General features: G+C 39.6%; 2 protein-coding genes across 2 annotated transcripts in view; both read left to right on the top strand.

Annotated features, from left to right (window-relative positions):
• Positions 1-3,771, top strand: part of LOC147684016 (uncharacterized) — a 375,703-nt gene extending 371,932 nt beyond the window's left edge. The window contains exon 5 of the mRNA XM_086944934.1: positions 3,221-3,771. The gene's annotated coding sequence lies outside the window, so the exon portion shown is untranslated. The remainder of the gene's footprint in view (positions 1-3,220) is intronic.
• Positions 1-17,080, top strand: part of LOC147684015 (uncharacterized) — a 44,486-nt gene extending 27,406 nt beyond the window's left edge. The window contains exons 3-4 of the mRNA XM_086942586.1: positions 3,221-3,273; positions 16,980-17,080. Of these exons, the coding sequence (XP_086798712.1) occupies positions 3,221-3,273; positions 16,980-17,080 (154 nt within the window). The remainder of the gene's footprint in view (positions 1-3,220; positions 3,274-16,979) is intronic.
• The last annotated feature ends 4,343 nt before the right edge of the window (positions 17,081-21,423 follow it).

Genomic DNA, 21,423 nt, shown 5'->3' with positions numbered 1-21,423 from the left:
TCAGAATCGCAAATAGGGATGTATGTACAAATTCACAATTTATTTGCGAATTCTTAGTATTCCTTAATTGCGATTAGAAAATTGCGAATTGCAATTAAGGAATACTTTCCCATTCATTTCTATGGGCCAGGAGGCCCATAGGAATGAATGGGAAGTTATTCTCAATTTGCGATTCGCAATTTGAGAATCGCAAATTGAGAATAGTTTCAAGGGTGCAGGGGTGTCCAAAGGACACCCTGTTGCACCCCTGAAATAAGCATGGGTGCACATGTGGCGCACATACAGGCCCTAAGGGCATGCATTTGTGTTACATGGCACTTTGAAAAACACAAAAGTGTGCATTTTTCAAGGAATTCGCAAATTCCCACCAACTTGAAGTTGGTGGTAATTTGCCATTCCTTACGGACAATTTGCATTTTTTTTTTGCTTCATACATTCCATTTAAGGAATCGCTAAATTTGCGATTCCTTAAATGCAATTGCAAAATAGGGAATTGCAAATTTTGCGATTTCTTGTTTTGCACCAGATTTTCCTTAATACATACCATTTGGCAAATTTAAATTCGAAAACGCCGAAATTCTGCGAATTTCGCCGTTTGCGAATGCAAATTTGCTTGATACATATGGCCCTTAATCTCCCCGTGCCCAACAAAATGAATGTGTCCGTCTGTAACGCAACTGGTGCTCATGTAAAGCGCTCTGATACCTGATACCTTCGGGTCGAGTTCGTGCTACATAAAACTCGCCCCCCGCCCAAAAAAAAAATCGCCACTATCCTCACTACTATAGAAATACCTGCAATTTCAGTGAGTTTTATGTAAAAATAAAAAAATTAAAAAGAAGTCCTATCCTGGGCGTTTTAGATGTTTTCACCCTTCTCACAGAGTCTGCCGTGTCAATGTGGCACTTTCTGTTTTGGTGGCCAGGAGTGGCTTTTCTCAGGATCTCAGCACTGGCTTTGACCTGCCTCCACACTCTCTACAACTCACCAGAGCCCCAGGGCGAGGAGGCATTTTGTACCTTGACATCTGAAGTGCCAAGTCTGGTTACTTCTCTGAGGGAAAAGTTGTTTCAGGTCGGTGACAGCTGGCCCTCGCCTATCGATTATGTGCCACTGCTGTTCATGTGCCCTGCACAGAGCAGGCGGCGCCTCAGTGTGCCCTGGAAAGTATCACACACGCTCTGGCCTTTTGTGCGTGTGTGGACAGCCAGCTTTCTGAGGACCACCGAATGCACAGGCACACATGTTTGGGGCACTCCTCGTGTTGTGATCATCGCATTTATGCGGAAACCATTTCTTAGCAAAAAGGATGGAAAATACACAAAGTTCCCTGCAACTGAGATTTCGCTTGAAAATCTGGACCTTAGCAGTGCTTTAGCAGATTTCTTATTTTCACCAATGTTTCAACCACTTTAATTCAACAAACATTTCTCTTGCAGGAGTGTCAAGTCACTCACAATAAAAAGCTACGCAAGGTAACACAACATACCAATTTTAATCCAAGGTTGCACTAACACATATATTCGAATCCAAGGTATGCACCAACATAAAAAAATTCAATCTTTAAGAACTCAACTTTATATCTTGAGAACAAAAGGGTGGGAAAGAGTGGAAAAGTTATTTTATCACTTGGGCTAGTGGAACCTCAAACAAGTAACTCAGAGAATTAATTGTAGGCCAGTAACGAGGAGCCACTTACACAAATGCACAGGCAGTAGCATCTTTTCACTAAAATCCTATGACAATTTCCTACAGGACACTAGTTAAAATCAAAGGTTGCCTGTAGATTTCCCATTTGTTGCTAATACAAGGGCCTACTGTTGTATTAGTGTATTTGTAGGAGATATGTCTCTCCTATGGGAACACCTAAAAAAATATAATGAGAAAGTCCCATGAATATCTGAGCATACTCTTTCTCACTCACCCTACTGTCACCTCTCTGGTCTTCAGGGTAAGTGCATCAATTATATGTGTTTTGGAAAATGATGCATTTTCAGTGTAACTGCTGTGTTGTATTAAAAAGCAGCCCTTGAGTAAAGTCCCCAGGGCTTATGGCCCTAATAAGGAGCCGCCACCCTAAGCAGGAATCTCCCTTGAAGCAGAGAAAGTTCTCTGGCAGCTTCTCCGCCTCCATGTGGAAGTGTTATTACTTGCTATTAGTCTGTGCAAGCAGTAAACAGGGCCTGTATTGATTATTTGTCATCCTTTATTTGTCACTTTTAATAACTTTTGCTGCACTTTCACTCGCGAGCCCGCGAGCTCTGGGATTAAGGCTCTTGTTGACACTGCGGCAAGGGGTGATTGTCCCCTGGCCTGACTTGGGGTTGTGACACACGAGAAGGGGCCATGGATTCACAGGAGCATGAATGTCTCCTCGGTCGCCCCAAAGCATGCTCATCCCTGAAATCAATATGAAATATCTCTCCATGGGCCATCACATGCTTGCCCATGGCTAACATTTGCACTGGGGTCTTGCACCTTGACCCACTTGCTCTTAAGAAATTGACATTGTGCAAAAATGTCTATTAATATAGGAAGAAGCATGTATTATGAGCTAGTGGGAAACATATTTTTTTTTCTTTGCAAGGTTATTGGATGTTATAGAATATGTATTGAACATTCAAGTGTAAACATATATACCTAATTTTCAAATGGTGCTGAGTCTGAATTCTTGCCTGTGTCACAGGATTATCATGCAAAGTAAGCAAGGAAATGGAGGTAAAATAGGGTGTTCAGAATCAGATATTGTGGTCAAGTGTTGAAGTTTGGATTACAACTATACAACTCTGTGGTGTTAAACTTCAACCTACATATTTCACTAATATTTCAACCTTGTTTTGGGTTAGCAAAAATATCGCCTTACAGAAATATTGTTTCCTAAATATATCTCACAAAAGTATTCTACCACTGGGCGTAGATTTTCTAATATTAACCCCCAAAAAGTTAAAATTTGTGTAAACGATATTTAGGACATAACGTTTCTGTCAGACGATATTTTGGTTACAATATTTCAGTAGCATACGCCTTTAAGAGTAATTCTAGTGTACTGCTTCTATTGTGGACAGGACCTTCCTTGATCTCAATGCTAAGCCTTCACTTTACAAATACAAAAAATCACACACAATTAAAAAAAACTGTAGTCCTCTGGCTCTTAAAAGAAAGACTGCCCTGGAGAAGGTTTAGTTGAATAAATGTCTGTCTTCTCTTTTGTTTTCGGCAGAGCATTTGCAGTTACTGAAAATCGAGGAGGTGAAATGGAGGAGGCTTTTGGCGGTAAGGAAGCAGGCAGAAGAACAAGCGGAGAACAGAGGCACAACTCTTAGTCAGCTAGTGGATATACATATTTGCTGTTTCCAAGTTTTGTCAACCAGAACCTTCTAATGTCACAAAATCACCATGCACTGCAACAAGCTAGTGGTCCTTTCCCCTTCATCCTCCACTGAATCTCACTACCACTACTTGTCTTGGCAAGCCCTTAACTGCAGGAGTTTAAAACAGCCTAAAAGTGGCATCTTTTGACTGTAGAAACCAAAGAATGATCTTGGCCTTACATAGCCAAAAATACTCCGTAAGTATACATATTTAAGCTGTCTCTTATTATTTTACAGTCCTGTACTGAGGTGATTGTATTTGCTACCAAAGTTCAGCTCATTTTGGTCAATGTTCACAATGTGATCCCTAGATTGTGTTGTCTAATGTGATGTTCTTTTGTGCAACATTTCATTCAAAATGATATAGCTGTTAAATAAATAAATAAAAACGCATGAATTTATCCTCCCCAGAGTAATGTGTTTATTATAAGACATCATTAACCATCTGCAACTCAGCTACTTCTCCGATCAATTTTTGACCATATTCCAATCTTTGACCCACTACAATGACCCGCTGCATTTTGTCTAGGTTTGCACTATACACATACCATATACATACATATACATACATACTTCTCTTGTACTATTTTTGTGGGAGTTGTGATCCATGTATACTCTTACCAGCCCATGTATTGACATTTCATTGTAGTTACCCTTGGAATGACACTACTGTGTATCATCTGTTGGACATATTTAGTCCCGACGCTTGTACGGACTCCACTTTCTATGAACCTTTACCCTGACTCCTTGTAAGTACCCAGGGGCAGATTTACAAGCCCCTTGCGCCACTTTTGCGTCACTTTTAACATGGGAAAAGTGACGCAAAAAAGTGGCGCAAGGGGCTTGTAAATTTGCCCCTGAGCGTTTTACTGGCTAAATACTGTATCAGCCCTCCCAATGACTACTTGTCAGTATCAACCCTTGTAAAAATGACTCCACGCAATGTCAACTATTTTGCTGATTCCTTATCAGTTATGATATTTGTACTGACTGTGCTCTTGAAAAACCGCAGGCATTGCATTCTTGTCAGTACTTACCCACTTATTGGCTGCACTCTTTATCAGCCCTTCGATTAACTCTTTGTCATTATTTGGCATTTTGTGAGGACATTAGGACCTTGGGATGTCAGGGACGCAAGCCGGAAAGTTACATCCACTTCCTGTGGGTAGATGGGGAAAGGCAGGAAGTGGGAGTAACTAAGGGTGGTTCCAATAAGGCATTTCACAGCAACAGGATAGTGGAGATTATCCCCCCAGCAGTAGAAGTGGAGATGTAGTAGAGAGGACACAGCTAATAAAGACAAGATTAGGATGTATCTGTGTCTTGCTGATCACTTAACTGTGAATGCTGCTGACACAACAGTATTGATCCTTGTAATGACTCCTATCTGTTTCAGCTCTTGAATTGATTACCTTGTTACCTCCGGCTTCTAAAAGATTATTTCACATCAGACATCGAGTGAAAAGTGTGAACTACAAAATCACAGAGTATAAAATTGTGACCTTCTCTCAATATATCTGCACATACATTTCAACCTGTTTAGACTTCTACATCCAACCAAACTCACATCCCACCAATTGCAGGACTCCTTCATTTAGAATTCTAAATCCAATTGTTCCCAAAATGTTAGCAAGTTGTTGATAGTGGAGGTAGAGGCACAACAACGTCGTTTTTTGAAGGGTCATTTTTGGATGGTTAAGATCTTGAATGCCTATAATTTGTTTTGCAATCTTTGTTTGTTTTCTTCTATGTATGTATGTATGTATTTGAGCTTATATAGCGCACAGCTACCCGCAGTGGGTTTCCCAGCGCTTGCTTAGGGAACCCGTCCTGATATTCCCCTGTGTGATAGCCCCAGCAGGGTATCCACAAGGTGAAAGTCAGGCATCCCGCCGCGAGGGGCCGTTGTGGAGATTAAGCAAGCTATTGCCCAGAGTCGCAGAGTGTGAACCCATGAGTCGAGAAGGCCCCGGAGCGAGAATTATCGAGTCCGTGGAATTTTTAGCCCAAGACCCACCGAGGTGGGGAATTGAACCCTGGTCCAGGACCGATCTCAGCTTCTGGGTCTGCCGCCTCTAACCCCTGAGCCACACTTCTCCATATATATTTTCATGTGCCCAGGTATGGACTCCCCTCAGAAGCATCTCTTCTACAATTGCAAGAATCTTGCAGCACAAGCATAAATAATCTGTAATTCTTCAGCTGCATTAGTAAACACGTATGCATCGAGAAGTTTTACAACTGTTTATTTAATGACCACAATGCACAGGTGTAAGTTCCCACCAACCAAAAACTAACCGCCTACCCCACCACTTTTTTTTTTATAGGCTCCTAAGTCTCAGGTATCAAATTCAATACTGATTAATCTCAACAGCATTGAAGTCAGAGCCCAATAGATATAACAAAAACACAATTTATTCATTTACTTCCTCATTTAATTTCGTTAGACATCACTACTTTCATTTCGATTTTACGTCGATTCACAGAAATGAATAATCACATTAAAAAAGAAATCTAAATAACCACAGTATCTAACATATGAAGAGCTTAATATACTCTACATAGTATATCTTTCATAGATTTCCTTTGATTACAATCTTCATTAAAATATTTCAATACTTGAACAAATATACATTGGGCAAATTATTTGAGATCATTCCTTTCATTTTATGTTCATGGTTTGAGTGGTTGATTGGAGGTTTCCTAGTGAGGGATGAATGATTTTTAGGGGAGGCTTTAGAGTAATCTACATATATTTTGATATGCTATTAATTTATGTGAATAAAAAAATAAATCAAAATGACTATTATGATGTGTAAGAAATTAAATAATGATGAAAATTAATAAATTATATATTTTTGATATCCATCGGGTTCTGCACTATATGTTGTAGAGATGAATCAGTATTGTATTTAACATATAATATAATATAATTCAGGGGTAATTTTGAAAGTGTAGATAAGTGTGGCAAAGGCAATGTAAATATTTGCAATTTCCATGAATTTAAGGGTGTGTAGGTGTGCACATTATTTGCATTGAATTTTCCCATCACCTCCTCACACTCCTCTGGTATCAACCACAACTATTCTTCTATTTACTGCTTACAAACAGGTAGACCGAAAGTAAAGCCACTGCATGCAAAGCTAGGTTGGTGTATAACTTTTCAGTTTTGAGTGTAGATATTGAAACTGTTTTCATGTGTACATTTGACTTACCCATTAAAATGTTTGTGACTCAGGCCAGGAGCACAAGTCATTTCAAGGGAAAACAATAAATAGCATAAAAGAAAAAGAGCATTGCACATTTTTAAAAAATGCATCTGGCTCATGTACTCAGCTAAGAATTAAGTGAGTTTTTCATAACTTTTTCAGTTCTGTCAAATATATTTTGTATGTATTTTTGATGACGACCTGCAGTCCCTACATACTTTTGCATTTTCAGAACTTTTAAGATGTTTATTCAAACTTTAATCTGTCAATGTTGTAGGCATAGCCTATTAGAAGATATTCCGCAAAAGCAAGGACTGAATTTTTTTTTTACCTTGGTGCTTTCATTATTGAGTATCCGAACAAGCAGGCAGAAAAGTAAAATACCTGTGTAAACCAAATACACAATATATAATGAAATGCCGAATAATCAGGTAAATTACCAAACAGCTCTGCAGTGCTTCAATTGTGCTTTACATCTGTGATAAAATAACCTGAAAAACATGAAACTTACAAAAACACACGAGCTGACGGTGCAGTTCTGACTACTGAAATGACTAATGGCGTCATGGGTTTAGTAAAAGGTCAAACATTCACATGCAGCCGAATGGCTGTTTTCAGGAGCACAAAGCAATGCAGGGGGCTTCTACAACCACAATGGAGAGTTCTTGAAACATCACTGCTGATCACATATGCTCGTATGGGGGCAGAGATTGCTTTTTCACGAGCACACTAAAAATGTATGCATTTTTCATTACTTCTTTAAAGCTTAAAAAGACTGTCGTTTGTCACTATTGCTCTGTACATTATATGATTTATTACCTGTTTGTATTTTACAGGAAGGGTGTGCTGCTGCGTTCTGTAAACTAGCCCAACAAACCTCAAACCAACTGGTGGCATGAAAAACAATCAATACAACTAGATATGTACTCTTAACAAATGCACATGTATTTAGTGAGAACTTCTAATGTTATTTTTAATTTTTTTTATTTACTCTGCTGAAAATTATTATAGAACGCCCATCTTGCCTCAAAGCCACAAAGCCTCAAAGCCACAAAGCACTGAACAACACACTAATAATACAGAAGGCACAATTAATAAGTTATGTTATGGAAACAAGAAAAGTAATTTTATGATAGTATTTTTCATGCTGCTACACAATGTATATACAATTACATGACAAAACACAGTGCTTTCGATTAAAAAAGACAACAAGTATTGTACGCTCGACATCACTCTTATTCGCACACAATACCCACATTCGCAAGATCAAAACTGGAGGTCGCTCATTCTCCTAGATCGCACCCAAGCCATGGAATGACCTCCCTTAACTCATCAGATCATGACCCTCACTTCTTGAGTTTAGCACGAAGCCTACTTTTCATATAAGCACCTGGGACAACACACCAACACACCTTGCTCAAGCGCCTGGATACTGTCTCGGGTGATTAGTGCGGTATACAAAGCAACATAACATAACAAAGAATCATTTATGTAGCACTGCGTACCCCTCTGTGGGGTTCTGAAGTGCACTATCAGACAGATAGCACACTACTCTGTGGTGAAGTGCATGTTTGGAATTGCATTGTATTTGTTGTTGTGAATCTATGCAGGAAGTGTTTAGTTGAGTGACCAGAGAGGTGCTCTTATGTTGCCTTGTGGCGCAGTGTGATAGAGGGAGAAAGGATCATAAAAGTGCAATTGTAATTAGTTTGCAGTAATTGTTTACTCTGAAGAAGAGTAAACAGGTACATACTGGGGGAGTCAGAGATAAAATGAGAGGGAGGCAGAAATCTCCTAGGGTGGACTGTATTACACTCATCGCTGATGTGGCGATGAGATATCTAGTGTTGGTAGTAGAAAGAAAGGTCTATGTTACAATCATCCCTTAAGTGACAATGAGGTGTCTAGAAATGGTAGTAGGCAGAAAGGACTGTGTTACTGTCACCCCATATATGACAATGGGCGGTCTACACTTCTTTGTAGATATTTAATGCGATTTATATAGCGCAAACTTTACCCGAAGGTGTCAGTGCGCTTTACATAAGAACCAGTTGCAAAACATAAGGATTTAGGATTACATTTGTTACATAAAAGATGCAAACAGAAAAAATTGCAAATGTACAACATGTAAAGTCACCCAAGGAAGAGATACAAACAGAAAGAAAAAATGCAAATGTGCAAGTAGTAAAGTCACTCAAGGAAGAGATACAAATGGATATACTCTAAGAGTCACATAGGAATGGTAGAGAGTACAAAGGTCTACTGCATATACTAGTGATTAGAGTTATCTCTATATACATAGGGAAGGGATACAAATGGATATACTCTAAGAGTCGCATAGGAATGGTAGAGAGTACAAAGGTCTACTGCATATACTAGTGATTAGAGTTCTCTCTATATACATAGGGAAGGGATACAAATGGATATACTCTAAGAGTCGCATAGGAATGGTAGAGAGTACAAAGGTCTACTGCATATACTAGTGATTAGAGTTATCTCTATATACATAGGGAAGGGATATGACTGGATATACTCTAAGAGTCACATAGGAATGGTAGAGAGTACAAAGGTCTACTGCATATACTAGTGATTAGAGTTATCTCTATATACATAGGGAAGGGATACAAATGGATATACTCTAAGAGTCGCTTAGGAATGGTAGAGAGTACAAAGGTCTACTACATATACTAGTGATTAGAGTTATCTCTATATACATAGGGAAGGGGTACGAAAGGATATACTCTAAGAGTCACATAGGAATGGCAGAGAGTACAAATGTCTACTGCATATTGTATTGTAATTGCATTGTAATTGCATTTATATACCGCTTACTACACCTGACGTGGCGTTGAAGCACTATTTCGACTAGTAGCACTCTCCTCCGGAACCCATAAAGGATTAGTGTTGAAGTAGTATAGTGTAATATGAAAGTAATTTGAGTGGTGGATAGGTTAGTCAGTTGGATTCAGAAGGATAGCAGAGGGACAGAAGAGGGAAAAAGGTTGTGTAATAGTCATTCCTTATTTGTTTATGAGGGGGTCTAGATTGACATAGGACAATATTGCGGTCGGGAGCGGTAATTATGGAATACATTACCGTCCCCCGGCGTGCGTACTGCAACAGAACTCTACACTCATTGATATATGAATTCTGGTATTGAATGGTTAGTTAAGCTCGTTTGATTTGCAATTGATTATGCTTGAGCATGCTTGAGAGGACTTCTCAATCGATAAGGGTGTTCTATCAGAGTTGCCAGGTTCTAAAATTGTTAAACCTCTAGTTTCAAATACAGTTCATCATGTACCCCCCCAATGGTAATGAGTTATTTGTAGTTTGTGCACTTCTGTTTTCTGGCCTGCAGTGAGTTATGGTTGGCCATGGAGTTCTAATGAGGCCATGGAAGCCATAGTTTTCAACCAGCGTGCACATGACTGTTTTCCGGCCTGCACCTATGGCATTCAGCCAGGAAAGAGACATAATGTGATTTAACAGGTCTTTGGCCACATTTGTCACTCTTAAGCAGTAGTGATCAATACTGTCATATGGTGTTGGTCGTTGGAGGTTCGATTTTTGAGGGTGTCATTATCTCGGGAACGTCTGGGTTGTCACTCCTTTGTTCAATTTAGGGTAACTGTGCATTAAATGATGATGTGTGCAGTCCCTCAGCTGAGGCTGCTTTTAACAATCTGTGATAGGTGAAAGCCCTGAACACCACATGGAAGTAAGTAAGAACAAAGGGCATCATTTACAATGAGGCTGTGACACCAGAGCATCACTTTTCGCGATGTTCCATTGGCGCAGGGGTCTTCTCCATATTTACCAGCCAGCACTAAGGTACTTTACATGGCTTAATACGGCCTTGAAAATATTGTTCCTTTAACGAGTTTGTGCATTAAAGGGGCGTGCAATGGGTGTTGCTGTAGGTGTTCCCAGTAACACCCATGGCTTTTTGAGACTGCCCCAGATTTACGAGGAATCATAACTCTGAGGCAGCGCCAAAAACGTCCAGGGGAGATGTAAGGGAGTTGCAACGAGGATAAATCCTGCAGCTTACATAGAAAGAGAAAACATATTTTGTGATTGCTTAAACCTTCCTGCACAAAAACACCCATCCCTGCAACGCAGGCATCCTTGCATCACGGCACAAAGATGCCTGCATTGGAACATGGCAGCCTATTGTGTGCCAGTACAAGGGAAAAGGACAGGAATAGGCCATGTCTGATAAATAAAACACATTCCTGCTCTTTTAATTTGGCTTAGGGCAGCACAGTACGATGGCCTTCGGCACTGCCCAATGGCACATTTTTGTAAATAGACCAAAGTACCTCACAGTAACCAAGATAATGCCAAAAACTAGGTACAATATCCAAATGAGTCATCTTTATTATTACATTTATGAAGCTAAAAAGTAGAATCCAACATATCTTGCACTTACCTCATCTACCCAAACACACCATAAGGAAACACTTTTGTGAAACATAACCAGAAATACCCCACAAAATTGTTCACCCTATAATGACCAGATAAAATTAACTGTGTGGGTAGGAGAACAAGTGATGACATAAGTGTACGTTCTGGGATTTTATTTGGGTCTAAGGCAGGAAACCAAAATGCCAGACTGTTGCGAGATCAGTTTTTAAGCCGCCCCAACTTCTGACTGCCCTGATACCCTGAAGTAGTATTGTTCTTTTACAGTGGCGACAAGCACCACAACACTGTCAGAACATTGACCACTGTGAAGGTTACCACTGAACGTTGCTACAGATGCCCAGCCTGAAAGCATTTCTCCCATTCAAGCAGTGGTCTTCAGTGATCACAGTGCATAAACACGGTACAAAAGGGGGTGGTGATGGACGGAGGATCTGAATCAATCAAACACTCACACCCAGTCAAAAGATCTGGGTTTAATCCATCACCGTTCTTTAGCCCACTCGGCCACCCCAGTTCAGACATGGCTATATGCAAATCAGTCTGACCCTGTGCCTCATGGGAACAGTTCAGCCCGAACTGCCAAGCCATGTCTTCCCTGGACCGGAAACAAGCTTCCGAGGACCGGTTTCTGGCATTCCAGCCGTCTTCAGCCCGGCAGTGCATAAAAAAGCATTGAAAATTAATTAGGTCCCGCATTTGTTGGCACTATTGGCATTGTAAATAAAAAAGTGCACGCTAATACAAAAAGAACAAGATTGATTTTCATGCTGCAAGGTTTTGAAGAAAGCCACAAGAATGGGGTGAAATTGCATTAGCTCTAAAAATTAAAAGAAATGCAGCTGTTATGCTAGAGTGCGCTTTGGGGCAGGGCTAACTTCCACTTAGTGACAGGTGAAGAGGGAGGAGGAGAGTCTAGGGGCTGGGGCAATGGCAGCCAAAAACAAGCTGCAGCTGGTTCCATCATGGTGCATGCTGCGGAAAAAAGAAGTCAGTCAAAGAGGAAGTCAAGCAAAGCAGAAGATCAGTAGCCATCATCTGGTAATGGAAGCACAATACTGAACCATAATATAGTCAAATAGATTTCCAGGTCAGGGGTTAGGTGTAGTTGAGGGGACACACTACAGCCTATATGTAAGTACTATACTGAGCATGTGTACACTGACAGAGCACAAGCCCATCCGAAACATGAAAGAAACACTCAGCAAAGGGGCAGTACACATCACGGTCACCCAACAGAAAGGATTATTTATGCTTGCCTGATCCTCTCTCTCATTTGTTACTGACTAAGGATAAATGGTAAACATAAAAGTAGGACTACCTTCGCAAAACTCAATTAAGCCGTTGACGAAGCTACTTTCGAATGGTGCGAGATTCTGTTCCCTAGACTAATTTCAAAGGAAAAGGGGCAATTGTTAAGTGTAATAATGTCAGTGTATTATATAATGTTTTACCAGTTTATCTATGTTTATATTATTCTAATAAAAAACAAATAGTTTTCAAAATAATATAGCAACATTTTGTAAATAAATAATAGCTTTTCAGCCATGAAAGGTAAATTGATGTAAGTTTTATCTACTCTTTTTTATATTATGGCAATCAATGTCATAGAACATACATCGTTGAACATTTGCCTACTATCTAAAATGGCTGGTGGTGTCGGTTGAGTTACTGTGTAGGAAGTGGGTGCGATAGAGCTCCTGGTCCAGTGGCGCTCGTGGGACACCTCAGATGCTCGTTGTGGCACCGCTGTTCCCGGCTACTGCTGCTGGGCAGTGGGGTGGACGGAGGTGTTCTCAGTTGAGCCCGGAGACACAGCAGTGCAGAAGGCATAGGGTGCTAGACAGGTTAGAGATCAGCAGAAATATGCGCCCCCAGTGGAAACCACTAACAACACGTGCACCAGATAATATAGAGGTTCTGATCAGAATGTTGCAGTGCTCAATAACATATTCCAACTTTAAGGTATTTTTGAGACTGGACTGAAAGTACACTGCGTAAAAGTGTAAGTATCTCTCAGAATTTCACCTCCGATGTCACGCTTGGTTACCAAATGACTTCAGATCACTGATGACTGTTTTCCTTTTGATATTCTAATGTAATGGTCTTCAAACATTTTAATTTAATGTACTTTTACTTTAAGCACTGTATGCTGAAACCAATACTTTCGAAAAGTAAATGTATTTTCACTTAGAATCTTAAAAATCTTTTTTCTGGCATTTTCATGGCACAATGTTTTTTCACTACTTACAAATCCATTTATTTCAAGCCTTAAGTAACCTCTTTTGGCTTTAACTACAATGCTACATAATACCACAGTAGAAAAAAATGCCATTATCTGAGTGCGTTTTGCCCCACAAGTCAAACAAGGCAAAATAAACAATCATTGTTACAGCCAGCGAGCCGCATGTAAAAACATGATCAAATAAGGATGGCAATATTTATTACTATAGGGTGAAAATACACGCCTTGGCAACGACAGGGGGGAAAAGGAGGGGGTGAAAGAAGTAGTGCTTACATCAACAAGGACGGCCACTAATCAATAGGAATACATCTTTAGTTGAGTGGTGCTCCTCAGGTAGAAATGGAAGTGATCTATTGGGCGTGCAAACCAATAAGAAGGCAGGAAAGAAGAGCGACACTGAAGTAAGCATATGGTAAGCAGGAGGCGGGGTTGCCCTCCGTATAGTCATTGCAGCAGGACTAGCAGACAGCGCATGCGCGCTGGCTAGGCTCGACCTAAAAAGCATGAGAACTGTGATCCTGAGCATAATGAGAGAGGGGCCAGTGAGTCTTAAAGGCATGGTTAGACACATAACTAAAAAAAAGAAAAATATACTTTAACTACATTACTGGTCTTTCAACTAGAGGTAAGTGTGTAAAAAATACAATGCATACACCTGAAATAAAAAATTAATCCAACTTAAACTAATCTTCACAGTGCAGATGACCGCCTCCTTTCTTTTCAATCTGAGGCAACTCCAGACTTCAATTAAGACTTCAAGGATGGTTATTATTTAACAAAAAAATATGGGCACTATTTTACTAAATTTAAAAAAGCTCCGTTGTTCTCTATAGATCCCTTCCACTTTGACCTTAGTTGGTCTTACAAAGCTTTCCCCCTGAAGAACTTCATATTTGTGACTTTATAATACATTTTTCAGAAAAAATTAACATAGAATTTAAAAAATGATAGTATCTCACATTGCCCTTATTCCATTTCCTTCCTTGTACAAGTCACAACATTAACTTACTGTTCTTCATATCCAGTATAAATTTATTGTGGGAGTCATAGGCATTATTGTAGAAATCATTATGGAGAGCACGGGGCAGCTTGAACTCAAACGTCTGAATAATAGAAACACTAAAACCCATATGCTCCTTCATAGAATGCCATCTTCAGAGTAGGGAGCTCAAGGTGCAAATGAACAAACATGGAACGTTCATTCAAATGTGTTGGCTAAACAAGTTACAGAAAAACACCTGTTGTAGCACATGGTATGAGCACATTTCTTTGCACTTCCCCATCAGAATTTTCTTCCTGTGCTGCAACATGTACTCTGATGCACCTTCATCAGTCCTGCAAGCATGTATAATATGGCTGGTCTCCATCCAATCGGTGAAGAGAAGAGCATTTTGGTGGCAGCTCCTCTGATGATGTCAAAATATAGTGATAGGAGCTACAGTGAAAGGCTACAAGTAAACGACTTGGGGTCTGAGTACGAGTTTGGCGGACGGGCTACTCCACCACAAATGTGGCGGATATCCCGTCCCCCCTATTACTAGTTCCATTATATCCAATGGAACATAATGGAACTCGTAATACTGTGGACGGGATGTCCGTCACGTTTGTGTTGGAGTAACCCGTCCGCTAAACTCGTAATCAGGCCCTTAGTGTTTATTGCGTTCTTTTGAATCATAAACTTTCAAAGTTACAAAGTGTTTGTGTACGCTATGTGTGACAGGAATTCAAATTGTGCCTACATGTGGCACTCCCAAACTTAAATGCAATTTGGCACTCTGGAATATTTGATTTTAACCCATTCCGTGCTCGCGTTGGCCGTTGGCCGATGCGAGCACTACCTCCCGGGTACTGTGCACGACCAACGGCAGACCCAGCCCCGCCCACTGCGTAGAAAGCCAGCACAACAGGTTAAACAAAAATACTGTCTATGTAATAAATGTGAATGTATATGTGAAACTGATTAATTGCCAAACTTACATGGATTACAATTAAATGTAAAGCACAGTTTGGTTGCACCCTAAGAGACAGATTTATTAATTTACACATTTTTCAGGCAACACAGTACAGCAACCAAATTTGGCCTCCTGTTGCTGTTGTCATCCCATGGGCTGATGCTCTAATTAGGCTGCTGTGCATGGTCTCAATTATGCAAAAAAGTTGCCAGCTGCACATTTCTTTCATGTCTCAAATTTTAGGACTACAAACCAATATCAATTAGAGTTTTGTAAGGTACGCTTAGGCTGTCCTGTTTTCAGTTTCTATTTTTGTAAATTCTGGTGGGGTTTTTTCAGTGTTTTCAATATCTTAAAAACCAGTTGTTATCAGTGGTTACACATTTTTACGCCACTAAAAACAACAGAAAACGTGTTTTTCCAGTGTTTATGGAACGTTTTGCTTTAATCATTGCTGGCTTTCTGCACTGAAAGAACATGGTATATAGACAGTGAACGTATAGTGTATATGAGGTCCAAAGAGATTTTTGCAAATTAATCTTATTGTAGCACACCATACAATACTTCTTCAATGAGTCTTTGGTCATGTGCGCCTGCGCTTTCCTTCCCATGTAAACTTCTGAGAAAAGGCCCTCTCAGCATTCATAGCCACTTGGGCTGAGAACCGTCAGCTAAGGGGCACATTTGCGATGACTCTTTCTTTGATGCCACATAAAGCACAAAATGATAAATATTTGCGTTTTAGTTCTTGGTCATAAGAAAACAGTGCACCAGAATGTACTAAAAAGTCAATAGCATCCCTCATTAACTCTGAAGATTGTAAAGATGCTTTCAGCATACCATCTAAGAAGTGACAAGGATCTCCTACAGGGAATCACTTCAGCTCGGGTATCAATTTTGACAAGTCATCACACACATTTTTTTATTTACGTAGCTGAATCACTACAAATACAAACAATATCACTTCAATCTTTGTTGAACTTGGAAAGAACCTTTTTTGCAGAGCATAACAAGTGACACTGCGTTCCATATTTTCCAGAAGTCTGGTGTCACGTTTTCACCACTATCCCAGATGCTTGGTGATATATATATACACTTGTCACTATAGCTTGCATTTAATGTTTAAAGCCTGAGGTGTTGGCAATTACCCTACTATCAATACTGACCCACAAGAAACTATGGTCTGATATATTAAGGGTTTTTACCCATTCTCTGTGGGCAAATGTGATGACACATATTAGGAAAGATTTCTATGAAACTAGCCATTTTACCTATCAGTGAAAGAATGAAATGCAACCAAAATATCAAATGTGAGTTTGATATGTCCTGATTCTCTACAGTTTATATTATAATTAAACTAAACCTAATCCGTGAAACACAACCCTGAATCTTTAGACCAAAGGCCAGAAAACTGAAAAAAGTGAAAGGAAGAAAAAACAATATTTTTGTGGTATCATTAAAGAACAAAACTCAAGCAGAATAATGTTAGCCAGCCTTTCTTACTGCCAGCTTGTAAAACAAAGTTACATTTTATTGACTCCTTCAGTAAGAACAAAATTAATCACTTTCTTTTTCCTTTCTTTGAATGGCATTTAGTTTGTGGTTGTGCAGGTGTTTTTTCAGTGTTTATATGTTTTCACCGGTGAGGGCTATTTTTCTTTCAGTGGGGTTTTATCAGTTAAAATAGGTTTAAACCTAAAACCCCACAGCCTAGGTACGCTTTATTCATACCTATTTTATTTCATTATTTTTTAATGTTTCCTTATTTTTTCAGCAAAAATCGGTCCACAGATTCGCTTTATTTTCTATGAGGGAGAGATGTCCTTCTACTCTGCTACCTACAATAAAAGTGTGAGGTATCGTCACTCTATGTAGGGGCTATCAGCTAAGTGTCTCAGATGCCAATGCCTTTTCTTGGACGTAGGTAGCAGAGTAGAAGGACATCTCTCCCTCATAGAAAATAAAGCGAATCTGTGGACCGATTTTTGCTGAAAAACAGGTAAAACCACAACGAGAAAAGCATATATATGGGACACTATTAGGAAAAGTAGTGAACTAAAACAATGTTGTTTTTTATGTACATCTTACAGACAAGTTAAAAACAGAGCCCTGATGAGAATCCGAAAATTGATGTGAGAGGGTTCGAAACGCGTCGGCACATTTAGAAGCAATTAACTTGGAAGTCCTCTAGACTAATTAATTCATGTGTGGTCTTTCAGAATGATTTTGCTTTGAGTATTTCTTACTTTTTTCCTTGCATTAATTTGTTATGGATGAAAAATGAATTTGGTGTCAAGATAAGGCACCCCACAATAATCGATGTCTGTTGATGAAATTGTTTCTATGTGATTAATTTGTTTTGATATATTGTTGAATGTTGTTGAATGTATATGTTGTCTTGTACAATTTTAAATAGGTATGTATAGTGTTTTTCTTAGATGAAAAAATATAGAAACATTAAAAAATAATGAAATAAAATAGGTATGAATAAAGCGTACCTTACAAACTCTAATTGATATTGGTTTGTAGTCCTAAAATCTGAGACATGAAAGAAATGTGCAGCTGGCAACTTTTTTGCATAAGTATTTAATAATGGTCCATCCAACTGCACGTCCCAGGACCTAACTCCTTACATTGAAAAAGTGCATGGTCTCACAGCATGAGGCAAAGGTGTGTGTGCAGTCCCTAGCATATGAATGGTGCTGTAAGACTACACTTCCAATACAAATTCTTTATGCCTAGACTCATTTCAGAGGATCCCACACACCAGATGTGTGCTGTGTACTTCAGCACATGACCCTATGTGGTTTCGTCTGACAAACTGCAACATTTTACCTTATTAATGCTTGCTTCAAGGAGCGTTCATTTTTACATAAAGCCCAATAGGATAGTTTTAGTAGATCTGGCTTTGCATCAAAACCTAAATGTGCTTGCATTGATCCTTCCAAGAAATGCCCCGGTAACGCCCCCTTGGCCAAAGAGATGCAAAACGACGCAAAAGGCTTATTGAGCTGAGAACAGGGCACCTTTCCAGCACATAATACTTTTTGTGCTGGAAACTTAATGCCCGTGAGTCACTTTTTTGTTGCTTTGAATCACTTTACCCAACGTTGAGACAATGCAAAGACTTAAATAATCTGGGTTGTTTAATGTTGGCATGGAGATGGTCAAAGTATTGCCTTTTCGTAGAGCTCATTCCTCTTGTTTACTTCAGTCCAAACTGAAATTTTTAAAGAGTTCCTCTGACCCTGTGTTCATCCCACATAATGCTGTTTTGATGGTGAGTGCTGTCTGCTTTGTGGACTGCCACAGTGTGTTGTGATTTCTGGATTATGCACAGCGTCGCAGTTCTTGCAGAGCAGGGACTGAAGTTGCGAGTGGGTGGGCTTGATTAGTTGTGGTAAGTTGTGGTGCTTTTGTTTCTTCTAGTTTGTGTGTAACTGATTTTTGTGTGTTTATGTGTAGACATGGGTTGATTGCCTGATAGGTGTAGCAGAACTTAGATCTGGTACATGGCTTTTAATTTTTTTTTTTTACAGAGTTTTATATAGCGCAAACTTGACCCGAAGGTATCAGAGCACTTTACTCAAGCACCAGTCCCATTACATGAGGACATATTTATTTTTGTTAGGCACGGGCAGATTAGGGGCCATGTGTAGGTAGCCCAATTGCGATGGCAAATGCAGAAATTCGCAGAATTTCTGTGTTTGCGATCGCAATTTGGGCAGTGTGCTATGTAGCACAGAAACACCCACACGCAAATGCATTTAAGGAATCCCAAATTGCGATTCCTTAAATGTGCAATTTTATGCTTAAGGAATCGCAAATTACCACCAACTTCAGGTTGGTGGTAATTTGCGATTTCTGTGAAAAATGCACTTATTTGCATTTTTCAAAGTGCCATGTGGCGCACATATATGCCCTTAGCACATGTATGTGCGCCACATGTGCACACATGTTTATTTCAGGGGTGCAAAAGGGTGTCCAATTGACACCCTTGCAACCTTGAAATTGCATTCTCAATTTGCGATTCTCTAATTGAGAATCGCAAAGTGAGAATGTCTTCCCATTCATTCCTTTGGGCCTTCTAGCCCATAGGAATGAATGGGAAGGTATTTCTTATTTGCGTATCTCAATTTGCAAATAAGGAATACGTGGGATTCGCAAAATATTTTGCTAATCCTACCTACATTGCGTTTTGCAATTCTCTAATTGCGATTCCCTAAAAATCGCTATTTGAGAATCGCAAAACGTGTATTACCTATTTGTGATATTTGTGATATTTGTGGGGTATTTGTAGAGCGCGGCATTCGCTCCGGAGGGAGCATCTTGGCGCTAGTGGGTGAGAGAAAGCTGGTCCAGGAGGAGTTTAGATGGAAGGGAATTAGATGGAGGCCTTAGAATGTTCATCCGAGAGTTTGAAAATCCAAGTTTTCAGGAGCTTTCTAAAGGGTTTTTCCTGGGTTTGATGTCTGAGGGTTTTGGGGAGTTTGTTCCAAGCTTTGGTAGCTTATGGCATACATAAGGCCCTAAGTGATTTGCCCAGAATCACAGGATGTTGCGCATCCTTGCAAAGACTCGAACTCTGTTCCCCAGATTTGAAATAGACATCCCTAGCCGTTAGGCCAATTCCTCTTCCCTAATACTTGATGCACATTGTTAGAATTACATGTTCATACAACAATTGAATAACTATGATGTTCAGTTAATTGATGAATGCTGTGGTAGATGACTGAGGCACTGCCTTGCACCCTATAATGCTCAAATGATTGCTGCTTGGAAGGAAAAACACACCTGTAGTTTTCCTCTTTTGTTCTTTAATTTTTGACCACATAATATTGCGTTTTGGAGTAACTTACATTTATGTTCCCAGAATGATTTGCAGAAGCTTAACATTGCTGCGGATGTACCCACCCCCGCTAATTGTAATATTTTATTTTGCTTCATTGTAGAATCAGGTCACCTTCCTTGCCACTATAGCAACAAAGTACTATCAGCCAGATTCATCATTGTAAAATCGGCTCGCAAAGGGCCAGATTCTGAGAATCTGGCCCTTTGCGAGCGCAATTTTTGCATTTGGGATTCATCACCCCAAATGCAAAAATCGCAAATTGCGAAATCGCTAAATTGCGAGGACTTGCATTTAAGGAATCTCTATTTGAGATTCCTTAAATGCAATTCATGAACCAGTTTTGAATTGCGAAATCGCTATTTTTGGCCGCTATTTACCGCGAAGTCTGACTTCGTGGTAAATAGCGAAAACTTAGAAAAATGCACTTTAGTGCATTTTTCTAAGTTGTATGTTACAAACACACATGTCCTTTGGACATGTGTGTGCGCAACATCAGTCTACATTTTCATTTCAGGGGTGCTTTCGACACCCCTGGCACCCTTGAAATCGCATCCTTATTTGCGATTAGCAATTTGCTAATCGCAAATAAGGAAGCTGTAGAAATCGCAAATAATATTGCGATTTCTACATGAATCCCGTTTTGCGAGTCATTAATAGCGATTCCTTAATAATCGCTATTAAGGACTCACAAATCGGGACATTGATGAATCTGGCTGTATGTTCCATAAAATTGCCAAACCATATTTCCAGTTCTGGTTAAACCGTGGAAGCAGGAAAATTTAACAAACTCACTTCATCTTAAAAATATTTAGCATCCTGTTGTAATGAAATGTGAGGCATGATACAACATTTATCACACTGTAGTTCTATAATATTACATCATTCGCCCAGTAGTTCACCAAGATAAACCATACATTGCCAGGGCACAAGAGGGGTTGTTTATTTGCACCGGACCTCATTTGATATCTGTTTGCACAAAGGAAATAGAGACAGAAATGTTCCGATTTAGCAGTTTTTAAACTTTTTAGCTGCTGAGACTTTTCCCGTCCCGGTGCAGAGCCCATTTTTTTATGTTTGACCCACTTTGCACTTAAACCGTCATATCTTTTTACTCAAAGGGTATTCAGGCCAAATTGTCATCCTTTTTTCTCACATGTTGAGGATTCTAAAGGTACCCAGGATTCGGGGATTACCACGAAGAGGACTGAGAAAATAGCCAAGCAATATCAAAATTACATGATTTTGGAAAAATGGAAAAAGTGCTGCATAAGAAATTACATCAATAAAACGTGTGCTTTGGTAACATCAGGTTCTTCCCAACTTTCAGAAACAAGCAAAGTTGTTGAAACAGTCTATTTTTTACCCC

This window comes from Lissotriton vulgaris, chromosome 11, assembly GCF_964263255.1.
Source record: "Lissotriton vulgaris chromosome 11, aLisVul1.2, whole genome shotgun sequence".
In the NCBI taxonomy this organism is placed as follows: domain Eukaryota; kingdom Metazoa; phylum Chordata; class Amphibia; order Caudata; family Salamandridae; genus Lissotriton; species Lissotriton vulgaris.
The sequence above is the reverse complement of the archived record's forward strand: the minus strand, read 5'-3'. Positions and strand labels throughout refer to the sequence as shown.